The sequence below is a fragment of the Coregonus lavaretus genome, assembly GCF_964263955.1.
Source record: "Coregonus lavaretus genome assembly, chromosome: 11".
Classification (NCBI taxonomy): Eukaryota; Metazoa; Chordata; class Actinopteri; order Salmoniformes; family Salmonidae; genus Coregonus; species Coregonus lavaretus.
This window is the reverse complement of record NC_139998.1, coordinates 7,023,039-7,040,134: the sequence shown is the minus strand read 5'-3', so window position 1 is coordinate 7,040,134 and position 17,096 is coordinate 7,023,039. Positions and strand designations below refer to the sequence as shown.

The window sequence follows — 17,096 nt, the reverse complement described above, 5'->3', positions numbered from 1 at the left end:
AAATAGGTTTCCAAAGAACCCTTTGTAAGTATTTTATTGTTTGGAAATTGTTACATAGTGTTACTGCAAAAGACAATTGGTATGTTAGTGATGTTATGTTAAACATCTTATCTGTGGAAGTTACAGGCACATTAATACAGAGCGTATTAAAGACGGTTAACAGCTCGACTTCTACAGTACATGACGCAAACAACATTCACGTCTTCTCTCTCTTTTTCTGCCTCTCAGTCTCTCTCACACACACACACACACAGAGTACACACACATTACAAACAAACCCAAATGTTAACCACAGTAGGAGAGACAATTAGGTGGATTAATAGATAGTTACACATCAACCTTCTATATTATGTGAATGAGATCCATCACCTATATGAGAATGCTCTTACTGTACGTCTCACCATAAACAAGACTGCTTTCCCAACTTCAACACAAATATACAAACAGGACGACATCATGCAGGTCAGGAAACTACCAAGTCTACATCTCTACTGAACATGCCTACAGTATGTTTCCATAAGAAATGACTACAACAACAGATATACTGTAGATGCTGTTAATAAACAATGCTGGATTGTAATCCACAGGCACGGAACAGGTACTTGAGTAGTGGAGAATAACACAGCTACCGCATACACACACGTTTCTCAATCTCTCCAACACAACACAGGGCAAGGCAAAGCGAGGCCGGGCGGCGACCGGCCAATCGCGTGCTGCCTCACCTGGAATCATCACCAAAAGCTCTTCTGATTGGTGGAGCACCGCTTGGCCGTTGTGACCCTTGGCGACCACGCGCACCCTATAGGACAGGCCCCCCTTTAAGCCCTTCAGCACATAGGCCTGAGAGCCATTTACATACTCTTTCTGCCACTCCTCTTCACCTAGAGAGTTGCAGGACGAAAGATGTATGGTGTACATATTAGGACATCTATTGCAGTCAGTCTAAAGGTGTTCATGTCCTAATATGTACACCGTACACTGATATTGTAAGTTGGGATGGGCTTTTGGTGTTCATGCAAAGATGGTTTTTACTTGTGTATCTACTGAAATGCTATATGCAGAGGTGGAGTAATAGAGATAGTATCACATATGGTATCTATATTAGATATTACTACATCTGTACATTTGTATTATGTTATTTCATGGTGTTCTACGAATGAAGTATGGGGATTACAAACATTTGTGGGATGTGTCTCAGTGAACTGGGTTATTAGACTAAATATTACAACGTGACTCTGAATAGGAAACTGAAAAGCCTCTGAAACTACATTATTGGGATTGAACTGATAGGAATGATGCATCATGCTAATTCACTTTCAGAATATTTTCTAGGTACAGGTGTAAGAGAACCATACTCCACACACTGTGTTTTTTTACCCTCAGTGCTGGTCAATAAAAAACAACTAACGCTAATTCGAGGTCAATCGACATTGCACATTAAACATTATTTTAGACTGTCTATGCTGCTTTTGACTATGAACCATTTGAATAGGTTTGTGCCAACTGTTTAAAGGCAATATTCTGTATTCTGGCCAATCACACGGAGGATATTTGTATTATCCAATCACAGAAATCAGTTTTTATCATATCTGGGCACGAGGCAAAGTAACAGCAGCCAGCCTCATAACTGCCATGTTTTTATACACCTGCAACAGCCAGTCATTGAGTAGGAGTCTCTTGCCACCTATATGTTTAAGTATAACTGATAGAGGAATATCTCTTACTGTTATCGTTCTCTACTATGTATTCTACATAAACATTTTTTTCCGCTCCCAAGTATTCCCAACTGATCAGTGTTCCATCCTCTCCCACGGAAGAGCTAACGTTCCTGAATGCCGGAGCTGCTGGATGCACTGAGCACAAGAGAGGAAGACAACAATGAAGCTAAATTCAGTCTATTCACCTTCAGATGATGCGTCTATCTATGCACTCACCTATAGCAGAATATTAGCTTGTAATTCAATATTTACATGCATCTATATCACAACATAGAGTCTATAGATCCAAATCAAAGTGAGATAGACTTCGATTTTCCATTCCAGCTTCAATTACTCTAAAGTCGATCAATAACCTTACGGTTCTTCCGTTGTTTATGAGCCGTACAATCAAATTCAAACACTAAAGCCTAAACATTTGCAATACACATTCTATAATACAATGGATGATAACATCAATCCTTGTAAACCATCAATCACAAGAGAAGCAATAATTAGATATACTGCAGTATGACTGGGAATATGACAAGGTCTAGAGCAGCTGTACCCTTGTGGAATGGGAGGTGTGTCGGAGGAGACCGTGCTATGGGAGGTGAGGGTTGGGTGTTCCCTGGAACAACATGGAGGAATAAGAAACATCACACAACACCACAGACAAAGACACACAACAGACACACAACAGGCAGAGGTAGACAACACAAACCAAAGGCAAAGATTGGCAGTGAGGTTACACAGGTCCATTGGCATGCAGTGGAAGTATGTTTGAGGGGATCAGTTTGAGCAAGGTTCAAACACGCACAATGTCATGCATGGGACAGGCAGCACTAGCCGGACATAGATATAGACGTAGATCAGCAGACACAGGGGGCGAGCTAAAGTCTTCATAACGCAGTTAGAAAATAAGATACAACACAAAACTCTGAAGAGTCTTGAGTCTGTCACATGGCAAAAGGTGTTGCAGCAGCCAAAGATGCATCACATCATATTTTAATGTCTCTATCTAGCTAGAGTGAGCTCTAAAAGTATTCAGACAGTGACACATGTTTTGGTTGTTTTGTCTCTGTACTCCAGCACTTTGGATTGGAAATGGTATCATGTTGGCATCCACATTAATGTTGAAGTGTTTAAAAACATATTATATTCTTATTTACAATAAAATGGACTCCAAAATGGCACAATACATTATTTCCTATTAATTTCTATCGGGCACAAAATAATCTGAAACACAACCAAAACAAACAGCAAATGCATCCAACACATTTGTAGTGTCACAAGCTTGATGTAGATATTTCGTGCTATGAATAGAGGACCAAATACTTAACTTTTTACTACTATAATACACATATACACTACCGGTCAAAAGTTTTAGAACACCTACTCATTCAACAGTTTTTATTTATTTTTACTTTATTTTCTACATTGTAGAATAATAGTGAAGACATCAAAACTATGAAATAACACATATGGAATCATGTAGTAATCAAAAAAGTGTTAAACAAATCAAAATATATTTTCAAATAGCCACCCTTTGCCTTGATGACAGCTTTGCACACTCTTGGCATTCTCTCAGCCAGCTTCACCTGGAATGCTTTTCCAACAGTCTTGAAGGAGTTCCCACATATGCTGAGCACTTGTTGGCTGTTTTTCCTTCACTCGTCGGTCCGACTCATCCCAAACCATCTCAATTTGGTTGAGGTCGGGGGATTGTGGAGGCCAGGCAATCTGATGCAGCACTCCATCACTCTCCTTCTTGGTAAAATAGCCCTTACACAGCCTGGAGGTTTGTTGGGTCATTGTCCTGTTGAAAAACAAATGATAGTCCCACTAAGCCCAAACCAGATGGGATGGCTATCGCTGCAGAATTCTGTGGCAGCCATGCTGGTTAAGTGTGCCTTGAATTCATAATAAATCACAGACAGTGTCACCAGAAAAGCACCCCCACACCATAACACCTCCTCCTCCATGCTTTATGGTGGGAAATACACATGCGGAGATCATCCGTTCACCCACACCGCGTCTCACAAAGACACAGCGGTTGGAACCAAACATTTCCAATTTGGACTCCAGACCAAAGGACAAATTCCACCAGTCTATTGTCCAATGTTTCTTGGCCCAAGCAAGTCTCTTCTTCTTATTAGTGTCCTTTAGTAGTAGTTTCTTTGCAGCAAATCGACCATGAAGGCCAGTTGATGTTGAGATGTGTCTGTTACTTGAACTCTGTGAAGCATTTATTTGGGCTGCAATTTCTGAGGCTGGTAACTCTAATGAACTTATCCTCTGCAGCAGAGGTAACTCTGGGTCTTCCATTCCTGTGGCGGTCCTCATGAGAGCCAGTTTCATCATAGCGCTTGATGGTTTTTGCGACTGCACTTGAAAAAACGTTCAGTTCTTGAAATGTTCCGTATTGACTGACCTTCATGTGTTAAAGTAATGATGGACTGTCGTTTCTCTTTGCTAATTTGAGCTGTTCTTGCCATAATATGGACTTGGTCTTTTACCAAATCGTGATATCTTCTGTATACCCCCCCTACCTTGTCACAACACAAGTGATTGGCTTAAACGCATTAAGAAGGAAAGAAATTCCACAAATTAACTTTAAAGAAGGCACACCTGTTAATTGAAATGCATTCCAGGTGATTACCTTATGAAGCTGGTTGAGAGAATGCCAAGAGTGTGCAAAGCTGTCATCAAGGCAAAGGATAGCTATGTGAATAATCTCAAATATAAAATATATTTTGATTTGTTTAACACTTTTTCGGTTACTACATGATTCCATATGTGTTATTTCATAGTTTTGATGTCTTCACTATTATTTTACAATGTAGAAAATAACAAAAACTTTTGACCGGTAGTGTAAGTGAATTTGTCCCAATACTTTTGGTCTCCTAAAATTGGGGGGCTATGTACAAAAAGGGCTGTAATTTCTAAATGGTTCACCCGATACGGGTGGAAATATCCTCAAATTAAAGCTGGGCCAAAACAACAAAAACATGTGTCACTGTCCCAATACTTTTGGGGCTCATTGTATCTTCATAGTTTCAGCTTTCCTGCTAGGTCAAAGGGTCGAGGGGTTTGGTGGATAATATTTCAAAGGGGACGGCATGCTTGGACTGGTCTTTGAAGCCAAGGCCATATACATAAAGCATCTCAGAATATGAGTGTTGATCAGGTTCTTTGTGTCCATATTATTATGATGTAAAAGGTAGAACTGATCCTGGTTCAGCACTCCTTCTCAGAGATGCTTTGTTAATAAAGTCCCAGATCAGTATGAGGAGCATCTGTATGAGGGCTATGCACTTTGACAACCGCATCGACTGAGGGCTGATGCATTAGGACTTTGAGAGGGAAAAGGGACACAAAAGGGGAGAAAGTAGAGTTCAACGATCTGACCCCTGAAGTCCCTATATGTATCAGAGAGTGAGTCTCAGAGAGGTCCAAATGAACATGCTGTAATATAAATATAGAGGGTACACAAGGGTAGAGAATGAACCAGCTGTGGATAACAAAGTACAACTGGAACACAGTCATCAATCCACTAGTGTTCTTACAACTACTACACTGAGGTGATATCATGCTTTGGTACGATGCTGTACACTTTATCACATGCTAACCGGTAAAAATCTATTGTACATCCACAAACAACATCCACAAAAACAACTTACAGTACAAAACAGAGTACCATGCATTATAAACAATTATAAACTGGGTGGTTCGAGCCCTGAATGCTGATTGGCTGAAAGCCGTGGTATATCAGACCGTATACCATGGGTATGACAAAACAATTTTACTCTTCTAATTACGTTGGTAACCAGTTTATAATAGCAATAAGGCACCTCAGGGGTGTGTGGTATATGACCAATATACCACGGCTAAGGGCTGTATCCAGGCACTCCGCGTAGCGTCATGCATAAGAACAGCCCTTAGCCATGGTATATTGGCCATACACCACACCCCCTCGGGCCTTATTGCTTAAGTATAAAACACAAAAACACAATCTAGATGTTTTGGGGGATGATAGTCCTGAGTTGACTTGAAGCTTTCAAAATGGTTGACAGGATACCTCATATGAATGGGGTACGCATCGATAGAAACTGACTACAGTTCAGGTTGTTTTCTGCTTGTGACCATCATCAGCGCGTTAACACTTACCTTCGTCCATGATAGTGACGGCTTCCTCTGTAATGACAGGCCCTGCTCCCTGGCCTGTTTCGGCATTGAAATAAAACTTGTAACGCGTGCTGTACTTGAGGTTAAGGAGCGTGACAGCGGTCTCGTTGGCTGGCAGGGCCAGCTCCTCCACCGGACCCAGCTCGTTGGAGTTATTGACTGGAAGAGTGGAAGAGGATGGGGCAGGGGTGTAGCAAGATGGGTGGAAGAGGGGGCAGGGGCATAGGTGTAGCAAGAAGGGGCAGGTGGATGGATGGATGGATGGGTGGATGGGTGGAAGAGGGGGCAAGGGCATAGGTGTAGCAAGATAATACGGGTGGAAAGGTGGAGGGATGGAAGTGACATCAGATTATCCATCAATCTGTGTGGTTCTCACTCTGTCCGCTAATGTCGTTTCTAGCTATCACAGGCTCATCCACTTGGTACACACACTACGTAATAATACCGAATACATATGGTTCTAACAAGACATATAAAGGAGAACATACTGAACAGCAGACATGACTACAAACAACAAATAGAAAAGGTACTCCCTGGCTAAGATAATGCTAACCAGATAACCAACTCCCTCCATCAAAGCTCTGGTAGAACCTCTAGCTCTTGATGCCCACTATTTTATCCCTGATACAACCCTCCTACAGCCAAAACACAAATAAAAGAGTAATGCTATGTAAGCTCACCTGACTGATATTTGAGGGTGTAGCCGGTGAGACGTCCGTTGCGGTCGTAGGGAGGGCCCCACTCCAGAGTCAAAGAATCCAGGTTAGGGTTGGTGATCCTCAGGAAAGATGGCCGCCCAGGGACTGCAGAGCATGATAGACACACAGTAAACAACAGCACGTGAGAACTGGCATAGTCACAGAAGGAATATTCACATTCCATTACTAGAGTACGGAATACAAAGCCTATCAGGGTTGGGGTCCATTTTTTTTCAGATTATAATGACATTGACCCTGCTGCTTATCATTATTCCTTTTTCAATTGAATGAATCTTTATTGTCCCCGAATGGTAAATTGTATGCAGCATAAAAGCATAACAACAGACCCATCAACCTTAGCTGAAATGGCCTTGATAAGATACCCTCTATACAAATAGAATAGAAAGCTGGCTCCTCCTACCTCCCTCTGGGGTCTCAAACTGCTGGTTGGAGCTGGCGGGGCCTTCCCCCTTGCCGTTGAAGACCCTGACGTTGAACAGGTAGAGGCTGTAGGGCTGCAGGCCGGGGAGCATGCCATGACTCTTGTTCCCACTGAAGGTCAGGACCTGCTGCTCCACGTGGTGGGGGTTGTGTTTGTGGAGGCTCCGCTCACGCCAGTAATACACCTGGTAGGACACAGAATGAAATACATTCAATGGGGGATGATACAGAGCTGTGTGTGTGTGTGTGTGTGTGTGTGTGTGTGTGTGCGTGTGTGTGTGTACCTTGTATCCCTTAAGACGTCCCCGTACTGTTTTAGGAGGGACAGGCTCCCAGTGCACCTCAGCCAGAGTGCTGTTCAACACTAGGACCTGGACACTGTCTGGTGCCTGCACCGGCACTGTGGAAGCAGAGGTCAGAGGGGAGTAGAACACAGTTTAGAGGGAGCAGGACACAATGGAGAGACTTAATTAAACCCACTGGTCTAGTTACAGTAACTAGTTACAGTACAGGTTAAAGGGAGAGATACTTGTAGTCATGTAGTCTCTTTCAACAACTTTTAGTCTGGCAAGTCATGCAAACACATACTGTAGCGGGTCAGTTTTCAAGACCAAGATCAAGCCTAGCCTTGGACTAAAAATACATTGCAATAAAGATTTTCCATTGAGCATGCTTTTAGTCCAGGACTAGCCTAGGCTTAATCTGTGTCCAAGAAACTGGCCCATAGTGTCTCCCTAAAATGCAAAGTTGAGTTGTGTGTTACTCACAGTCCTCCCCAGAGTGTCCGGTGACCACAGCTGGCTCAGGTCCAATCCCGTAGTTGTTGATGGCTTGAACCTTGACCTCGTAGGGTGTGAAGGTGGGCGTGCCAGAGACCATGAACTTGGAGACGTTAGCCACGGTCACTGACGTCCAGTCCTTGTCCACGTCCTTCTGTCTCCACATCACCTTATACTGGAGGCCTGGTCCGTTGGCCTGGTGACCTGACATTGGCTGCAGATAGGATAAGAGAACGTTTTTAGCCACATTGTAATTACTGAATCCAAAGATAATTCATTAGTTAGGCTAAGAGTACTACACGCACCATCACCCTTACATATAAAATGATGGAACAGTAGCTTACCTTCCATGAGATCATAAGGTTGTCATGTTCAGTTCCAAAGCCTTCAACTCCACTGGGGTTCTCATCTGGAGCTAATGGGACAAACAAATTCCAATTAAACAGAATGCCAAATCAACAGTATCAAAGTCAACTAATTATGCAATCAACCACATTAACAAGTAAATCCTACAGTCTGTACCCGCAGGGTTGGTCTTGTACATGCGGGAGGGCAAGGAGGGGTTGGAGAGGCCCACATCATTGAGGGCCAGGACTCTGAAGGTGTAGTGAACATAAGGAGACAGCTTGAGGTGGGCTGTGGTCTTAGTGCCCGGCACCTCCGTCATGTTGTGCCAGTGGCCATGGTGGTGGAGAGAGTCTGCGTATTGGATCAAAAACTCTGGGGGGGGGGGGGGGGGGGGGGGGAAGGGGGTAGAAAAGTGATGAGCGGTTGCAGAGAATGCAAGCCATGTTTTTTACACTCCGACGTTTAGAATGTATTTGGAATGTATTAGCTAACTCCAGTCTTTGGATAGTTTGGATAGTTAACAATCAAATGCAAATAGGCCTAAGTTCTCTGAGCTCACTCATATATTGTATAATTAACAAGAATATCCTGGAAGATACTATCCTGAACCTGCAAATGTTTAAAACACATGAAATCCATCGTTAAAGGCATATGATATGGGTAGTGCTGTGCAAACATAATTGCACATATTGAGATTGACTAGCTATAGTATATTCTCAGGATAATAATGATATAGTCAGCATAGATAGGGTTCTGAGAGTAGGTCAGTAAGGTCATTCACAGACGCACACACACACACACACACACACACACACACACATACTGTGAATAGGGCTGTTGTGTTCGTCTCCGGGTATCCAGGTGAGCTGGACACTCTTGGACTTCTGGTCTGTCAGCTCCAGGTCAGTAGGAGGGTCTGGTTGTTCTGGAGAAGATACACACAGGAGATGACAAGATAAATAAACTGGGTTTAGAACAGTACATTGGAATGGCACATTAACTACACCACAGCAACACCAAGACTCCATGTTTTGGATAATGATAAAGCAGCATGCACACTCGAGCTGGATGGAGATGACACATTTCAGAAGGACCCCACTGTGTGACAGGGATGGAGAGGGAGATACATTATCTTAGCATTCAAAGGCACTGGTAATTACTTCACACTCACAACCTAGAAGTTTGAATTGTACTATATTGATCATGTATTCACTCAATACATGCAAAACAACATGAAAGTTCCACATTTAGGGGAGAACAAAAATCTGCAAACTGCAGACAAAAAGACTGAAATCCAAAAGGCCATAAAACATGGTGGTTAAATCAAAATGATAGTCCCTCCGTCCGCCCATCAGTCCGGATGCTGGTGATATTACAAACAAACACAATAGATGATCACATCTGCGAGCAGCAGAGCATGCTTGAGTTTGCAGACCAGACTGACAGATCCCCCACACACACAAGCATTGAAGCATAGCTTAAGCACCCGCTTGTGTGTGATGCTGGTTTACCGTGGACTATAGCTGGAGTAGGAGCTGCCTCTGCCAGGTAGGATGGCAGGTAGGAGTGAAGTAGGGGTTTAGTTGTTAGTGATACAAGAAGACAGAGCACCTTCTCTCTCACTGGGTATTATTACACATATACAGTGGGGAAAAAAAGTATTTAGTCAGCCACCAATTGTGCAAGTTCTCCCACTTAAAAATATGAGAGAGGCATGTAATTTCCATCATAGGTACACGTCAACTATGACAGACAAATTGAGAAAGAAAAATCCAAAAAATCACATTGTAGGATTTTTAATGAATTTATTTGCAAATTATGGTGGAAAATAAGTATTTGGTCACCTACAAACAAGCAAGATTTCTGGCTCTCACAGACCTGTAACTTCTTCTTTAAGAGGGTCCTCTCTCCTCCACTCGTTACCTGTATTAATGGCACCTGTTTGAACTTGTTATCAGTATAAAAGACACCTGTCCACAACCTCAAACAGTCACACTCCAAACTCCACTATGGCCAAGACCAAAGAGCTGTCAAAGGACACCAGAAACAAAATTGTAGACCTGCACCAGGCTGGGAAGACTGAATCTGCAATAGGTAAGCAGCTTGGTTTGAAGAAATCAACTGTGGGAGCAATTATTAGGAAATGGAAGACATACAAGACCACTGATAATCTCCCTCGATCTGGGGCTCCACGCAAGATCTCACCCCGTGGGGTCAAAATGATCACAAGAACGGTGAGCAAAAATCCCAGAACCACACGGGGGTCCTAGTGAATGACCTGCAGAGAGCTGGGACCAAAGTAACAAAGCCTACCATCAGTAACACACTACGCTGCCAGGGACTCAAATCCTGCAGTGCTAGACGTGTCCCCCTGCTTAAGCCAGTACATGTCCAGGCCCGTCTGAAGTTTGCTAGAGTGCATTTGGATGATCCAGAAGAGGATTGGGAGAATGTCATATGGTCAGATTAAACCAAAATATAACTTTTTGGTAAAAACTCAACTCGTCGTGTTTGGAGGACAAAGAATGCTGAGTTGCATCCAAAGAACACCATACCTACTGTGAAGCATGGGGGTGGAAACATCATGCTTTGGGGCTGTTTTTCTGCAAAGGGACCAGGACGACTGATCCGTGTAAAGGAAAGAATGAATGGGGCCATGTATCGTGAGATTTTGAGTGAAAACCTCCTTCCATCAGCAAGGGCATTGAAGATGAAACGTGGCTGGGTCTTTCAGCATGACAATGATCCCAAACACACCGCCCGGGCAACGAAGGAGTGGCTTCGTAAGAAGCATTTCAAGGTCCTGGAGTGGCCTAGCCAGTCTCCAGATCTCAACCCCATAGAAAATCTTTGGAGGGAGTTGAAAGTCCGTGTTGCCCAGCGACAGCCCCAAAACATCACTGCTCTAGAGGAGATCTGCATGGAGGATTGGGCCAAAATACCAGCAACAGTGTGTGAAAACCTTGTGAAGACTTACAGAAAACGTTTGACCTGTGTCATTGCCAACAAAGGGTATATAACAAAGTATTGAGAAACTTTTGTTATTGACCAAATACTTATTTTCCACCATAATTTGCTAATAAATTCATTAAAAATCCTACAATGTGATTTTCTGGAGATAAAAATTCTCATTTTGTCTGTCATAGTTGACGTGTACCTATGATGAAAATTACAGGCCTCTCTCATCTTTTTAAGTGGGAGAACTTGCACAATTGGTGGCTGACTAAATACTTTTTTCCCCCACTGTAGAATATAATCGTTTTATTTTTCCCAACAACACTAACACATACTCTTAACACAAAATCTGTTATACTTCAAGGAAGGTGAAAACCCAGATCCACTTGTACTTTAAGGAAGGATTCACAATAGTACATGGAGGTGTACGTATGAGAGAGTGAACATACCGACAACAGTGAGCTCAGCGCTAGCAGAGTCCTGGTCCAGACTAGTGTTCATAATGCAGGTGTACGTTCCTGCATCATTCTCTGTCACGTCGTTTATGGTCAGGCTGTCAGAGTCCACCACAAACCTGAGACGACAGACAATGTCACAGTCAGTTTAATGCATCCTCTCGTGTCCTCTTATGTTAGTGTATAACCCTTTTGTTCGGGTTGATTTGTGTGTTTTGTGTATGAAGTCAGGAAGATTAGCCCTGATGGACTAATGGATAAACAGAAATACTGTCACAAGATGAGACATAATGTAAAGCTAGGTTTGACTATTGTAGATGTAATTGCGCGGTGCTCTATGTTGAAAGATGCGTGTTTGAGGACCACCGACCTCTCGTCGTCGGGTAGTTCTCCGTCGTCTTTGACCCAGGTCATGGTGGGGATGAGGGAGGGGTCGTGTTTTACTTTACACTCAAACACCACGTTTCTGTTCCTCTGCACCACCTTGTACTCCGGCTGCTTCAGGATGCGCGTGGGCTCTGAGGGGAGAAGGGGTCCGAAAACTCAGTAAAGGAGAGTGGGGTAAGTTGAGCCAAAGGGCCTCCCTTGTTTCTAGGAAACCATAAACAAAATTGATAATTTGACAAAAATCTTTAGGAAGAGGTCATCATTTCATGGAGTCTGTGATGCAAGGAACAACATGGAAAAAGTGGTCCAAAGTCCAAAAAAACAGATTTTCACCAAGTCGAATTTATTGAGTTACAGGTTTCATGATGCTTGTATCTGAACCAAAGTAGATACTCAAGATTGTTCTATACATCAGTTGTGGTCTCCATAAGCTTCAATACGAGGTCCTAAACCTAGCATGTAAGTGCATCCTTGTAACTGTGTGGGCTAATATAGTCAAAATGTTTGCCTTGGGGTAAGTTGAACCAATTGTTGAGCCTATGGCAAGTTGAGCAAATTGAAGTGTTTTCTTCCCAGGTGTAATTGCAAGGCATTATCGCTGGGATATGAGGTAACAAGATGGCCTGGCCTATGTTAAAAGTGTTTAAACAAGTACAAATGATTAAAATGATTAAAAGACAAAAAAGCAATTGTGATTGTGTTGAATTGTGTTTGGGAAATAAAGATAGACATGGTTTTAAAAAGGTAGTGGTAATAATTAATTCAGTACAGAAATGTGTAAGTGGCTTAACTTACCCTGTCCTGTGGCTCAACTTACCCCATACCCGGGTTAAGTTGTGCCAAGAGACCACTTTTTTTGGACAAACTATGTTTTCAAAACTGCAATGTTTACATGAATTCTGATTATTTCCAGGGATACACAACATCCTGAAATATATGTAGATAACCTATGTTAGAAAGAATACTATATTTCTTTTGATGGAGTAATGCTGAATGTAAAAAATGGCTCAATTTACCCCACTCTCCCCTAAAGGATTAACCAAAGTTTGTTCAGCTGTTATACATCCTTCATAAATTATGTCAGGTAGAGTAAGCAAAATATGAAAAATATTTTCAGCAACTCTTGGAAGTTTGTTTCAGAAAAGCAAAACAACAAAAGCATAGAAACAGACAGAGAGACAGAGACAGAGTGTATTGCAGTAATCCTAGGCTCTCACCTTTGACCTCAAGATAGACGTGGTTCTCAGAGATGCCCAGAGAGTTCCTGGCCACACAAGTGTACTTCCCGCTGTTGAGGGCCTGGGCCACATGTATCTCCAGAGTCCCGTTCTCATGCACCACGTAGGGGTCCCCGTCCAGGGTGCTGGACCTGCTGTCCTTAAACCTGACAGGGGAGAGGGGAGCCACAGGCTATGAGCTTCTAAGCTGGGAACACTGACTGCGTCAGAGATTCTCCACCCTTCTCCCACCTCTGCACTCCCCATCATGATTTAACAACAGTGGAAACTTTGAAAGAAGAGTGGAAAATCTGGACGTAGCCTTCTAAGAGTTCAAAGGGTCATGAACTCACCATGTTATTTTGGGGATGGGCGAGCCGAAGGAGGCACAGTCCAGTAAGGCGTGGTTGTTCCTGATCACCTGGTAGACCTTGTTAGCTGGAGTCAGGACTCTGGGTGTTTCAGCTATAGAGAGACACAACAATGATTATACTTATATTCTGCAAGAGAAATCATGTGACAACAATACTGAGTACTGAGTTCATGCAGTGTAGATCACTTCATGATGCAATCCAATGCAGAGACAGAAAAGTTGTTCTAAGTTCAAGTATGTGTCGACTCACAGAGAACATTGACGAAGGCATTGGACAGCAGATATCCATATTCATTGGAGGCGTTGCACTGGTAGACTGCACTGGATCCAGTCTGGACTCCCTCGAAGATGATGGTGTCACCCTCCACCTTCCTACTAGGGTCCTTAGGTGAATCTATCAAAGGATCAAAACAAGCGTGAAAAGTTTCATCATAAACCTATATAATTATTCACTTGAACCTTGTCTGAACCTCACATTGGCACACACAATAACTTAATTGCAAGTATTTGGGAAATATACTTTAGTGTCTGTGCACAGTGAGTACACTGTAAGAGACATAGGCAATGCCACTCAATCAATCAATTAATCAATCAATACTGAGTACTCACTTTCCATGGGGATTCCGTTCATGGCCCAGGTGATGGTGGGTTTGGGGGTACCACTGGCCCTGCAGATCAAATTACCCCTCTCTCTGGGGGCCAGCACCAGGTTTCTGGGTGCACTGATCCAGTACGGGGCCGCTGGGAGGGGAACAGGGGAGCACAAGGCAAGCCGACACCCGGGTTATTGATTACCTCACATCACAAAGGGTCAGCAAAAATGGCACAGTGAACAATATTCAAAGGCAGGCAACCGGTTAATGACTGAACCCCCTGCTCCGGATACCACCATTTAAAAATCAATAAGGGAGATAGATCGGCAGCGTAAAAGCCCAGAAGGCAGCTGTGCGTTCCCAACCCATTTCAGCCCTGCTCGTCACTGACCGTTGTTTTGTGGTGTTATTGAACAGGACAGTGATAGGCAGATAGGAAAAGTAGGAGGAGGGCAAGTCAGAAGAGCAGTGGGTTGAATTCTAACCCATGACCACTCTGCTATAGGCTACATGTGTGCCAGCCAGTCAGTGGCATTAACTGGCAAGTCACATGACAAACCTTTGACGGTGACGCGGATGGCGTGGTGTACGGAAGCCAGGTGGTTGCGGGCGGTGCAGCGGTACTCTCCGGCATCCGCCTCAGACACGTCAACAATACGCAGTGTCTTCTGGAAGTGCAGGAAGGAGGTCCGCTTGGCAGGGAACTCCCCGCTCACCTTACTCCACGAGACCTCTGGAGTGGGTCTGGAGGGGGGAGGATAGGGAGGGAGGGAGGGAGGGAGGGAGGGAGGGGAGAAAGAGAGAGAGAGAGAGAGAGAGAGAGAGAGAGAGAGAGAGAGAGAGAGAGAGAGAGAGAGAACACATAAGAAGTTTTCAGTGAACTTCTCCCTCCCACAGGGATGCTGGGCCACGTTGACTCCAATGCTTCCCACAGTTGTGTCAAGTTGGCTGGATGTCCTATGGGTGGTGAACCATTCTTGATACACACAGGAAACTATTGAGCGTGAAAAACCCAGCAGCGTTGCAGTTCTTGACACAAACCGCTGCGCCTGGCACCTACTACCATACCCAGTACAAAGGCACATAAATATTTTGTCTTGAATGGCACACATACACAATCAATGTCTCAATTTTCTCGAGGCTTAAAAATCCTTCTTTAACCTGTCTCCTCCCCTTCATCTACACTGATTGAAGTGGATCTAAGAAGTGACATCAATAAGGGATCATAGCTTTTACCTGGATTCACCAGGTCAGTCTATGTCATGGAAAGAGCATAATGTTTTGTAAGCACACATACAAAATGGTATATTTCATTAATAATAGAGGTATATACAATACATAATACAGGTAAAACAAATTGACATTTTCTCAATGACACTGTGTCCTTACAGTCCCTCAGCGATACACTCCAACTCCAGGACCTGTCCTCTCAGCACAATCTTGGAGCTGCTGGAGCCAGATGGGATCATGAAGGTGGGTCTCCTCTCCTCCGCCGAGCCATCTGCAGTCACAATGGAGGGGTCAAAGACACCATTAGTCACAACAAGACTTCTACTGTTCTATGTATTCTATTTCTATGGTTCTTCTACCACAGTCAGTGCTGTACCACTATGGAGGACCAGGTCAGGGCTCACACACTTAAACACTGCAATTTACTTTTAAAGGTGATTTCTGTTTGAGCAGGGTTTTTTAGTGAACGTGATCTCTGCAAGCGTATACGAAATTGCCTTTAATTAAAAGTCTATCGCTGTGTGCAGGTGCTAAATCTGTGTTGGATTGAATCCTTGCCTTCATCACTTACTGTAAAGGTGGTCTTTGGTCGAGGTGTACGAAGAGGCGGTATACATTTCTAGATCTTGTATTTTCCTATGCAGTTATAACAGTAAACTACTTTCTAGTAGTGTAAGATAATGTGAGGATAACAAATACTTTGAGGATAATCAAAAGGATTATTGGTGGTTAAGATTTCCTGAGTTCAACAAATTGCGCTTGTGATTGTGGCAATGATGACACGTAGACATTAATTGAGGTACATGCAAGCATTTCTTTGAGAATTGACTCTCTCCGATTGGCTTTTACGTAGCCTCCTGACAAAATCACTGACTACATCGCTACAAGACATGTATCGTCAGGGTACCAGACAGACAGACACACAGGAAGTGATGCTTTTACAAACAATGAGAAATGAACTGATAGGAAATGAAAGATGGGAAGAAAGAATTAGGTTGGCTGGGAGAAAAGAATCAAATAACAAACTGTGGTGTTGGTAGTGGTTGGACCATTCACAGTTTGCAAAGCTGTCAATCTACTTTGCTCTAATGAAATATAAAGCTTTTCAAAAGTAGTCTACTGAATAGAATACATCATGTTATTTGTCCATTTACAAGATAACACTACATGACCAGAAGTATGTGGACACCTGCTCGTCGAACACCTCATTCCAAAATCAAGGGCATTAATATGGAGTTGGTCCCCCCTTTGCTGCTATAACAGCCTCCACTCTTCTGGGAAGGCTTTCCACTAGATGTTGGAACATTGCTGAGGGACATGCTTCCATTCAGCCACAAGAGCATTAGTGAAGTCGGGCAATGATGTTGGGCGATTAGGCCTGGCTCGCAGTCGGCGTTCCAATTCATCCCAAAGGTGTTGAAAATGTATGCACTCACTAACTGTATGTCGCTCTGGATAAGAGCGTCTGCTAAATGACAAAAATGTAAATGTGTTCAATGGGGTTGAGGTCAGGGCTCTGTGTAGGTCAGTCAAGCTTTCCACACCGATCTCGACAAACCATTTCTGTATGGACCTCGCGTTGTGCACGGGGGCATTGTCATGCTGAAACAGGAAAGCGCCTTCCCCAAACTGTTGCCACAAAGTTGGAAGCACAGAATCGTCTAGAATGTCAACTGAGCTACAGATCCCCTGTAGCTCAGTTGGTAGAGCATGGCGCTTGCAACGCCAGGGTTGTGGG

The 17,096-nt window shown here is 43.4% G+C and overlaps 1 protein-coding gene across 4 annotated transcripts in view; it reads right to left on the bottom strand.

The window, feature by feature from the left end:
- The window catches only part of LOC311137661 (neuronal cell adhesion molecule-like), a 65,780-nt gene that overhangs the window by 8,376 nt on the left and 40,308 nt on the right, over positions 1-17,096 (bottom strand). The window contains exons 8-26 of one of the 4 annotated variants that reach the window (XM_084172178.1): positions 15,518-15,629; positions 14,688-14,872; positions 14,145-14,276; positions 13,786-13,929; positions 13,516-13,627; positions 13,163-13,329; positions 11,929-12,076; positions 11,553-11,677; positions 8,972-9,073; positions 8,323-8,520; positions 8,145-8,215; positions 7,789-8,014; positions 7,306-7,421; positions 7,002-7,206; positions 6,563-6,685; positions 5,865-6,041; positions 2,263-2,325; positions 1,725-1,853; positions 723-881 (exon numbers count right to left, since the gene is read on the bottom strand). In XM_084172178.1, the coding sequence (XP_084028304.1) occupies positions 723-881; positions 1,725-1,853; positions 2,263-2,325; positions 5,865-6,041; positions 6,563-6,685; positions 7,002-7,206; positions 7,306-7,421; positions 7,789-8,014; positions 8,145-8,215; positions 8,323-8,520; positions 8,972-9,073; positions 11,553-11,677; positions 11,929-12,076; positions 13,163-13,329; positions 13,516-13,627; positions 13,786-13,929; positions 14,145-14,276; positions 14,688-14,872; positions 15,518-15,629 (2,694 nt within the window). The remainder of the gene's footprint in view (positions 1-722; positions 882-1,724; positions 1,854-2,262; positions 2,326-5,864; positions 6,042-6,562; positions 6,686-7,001; positions 7,207-7,305; positions 7,422-7,788; positions 8,015-8,144; positions 8,216-8,322; positions 8,521-8,971; positions 9,074-11,552; positions 11,678-11,928; positions 12,077-13,162; positions 13,330-13,515; positions 13,628-13,785; positions 13,930-14,144; positions 14,277-14,687; positions 14,873-15,517; positions 15,630-17,096) is intronic. The other 3 variants (XM_084172179.1, XM_084172180.1, XM_084172181.1) reach the window with 3 other exon arrangements.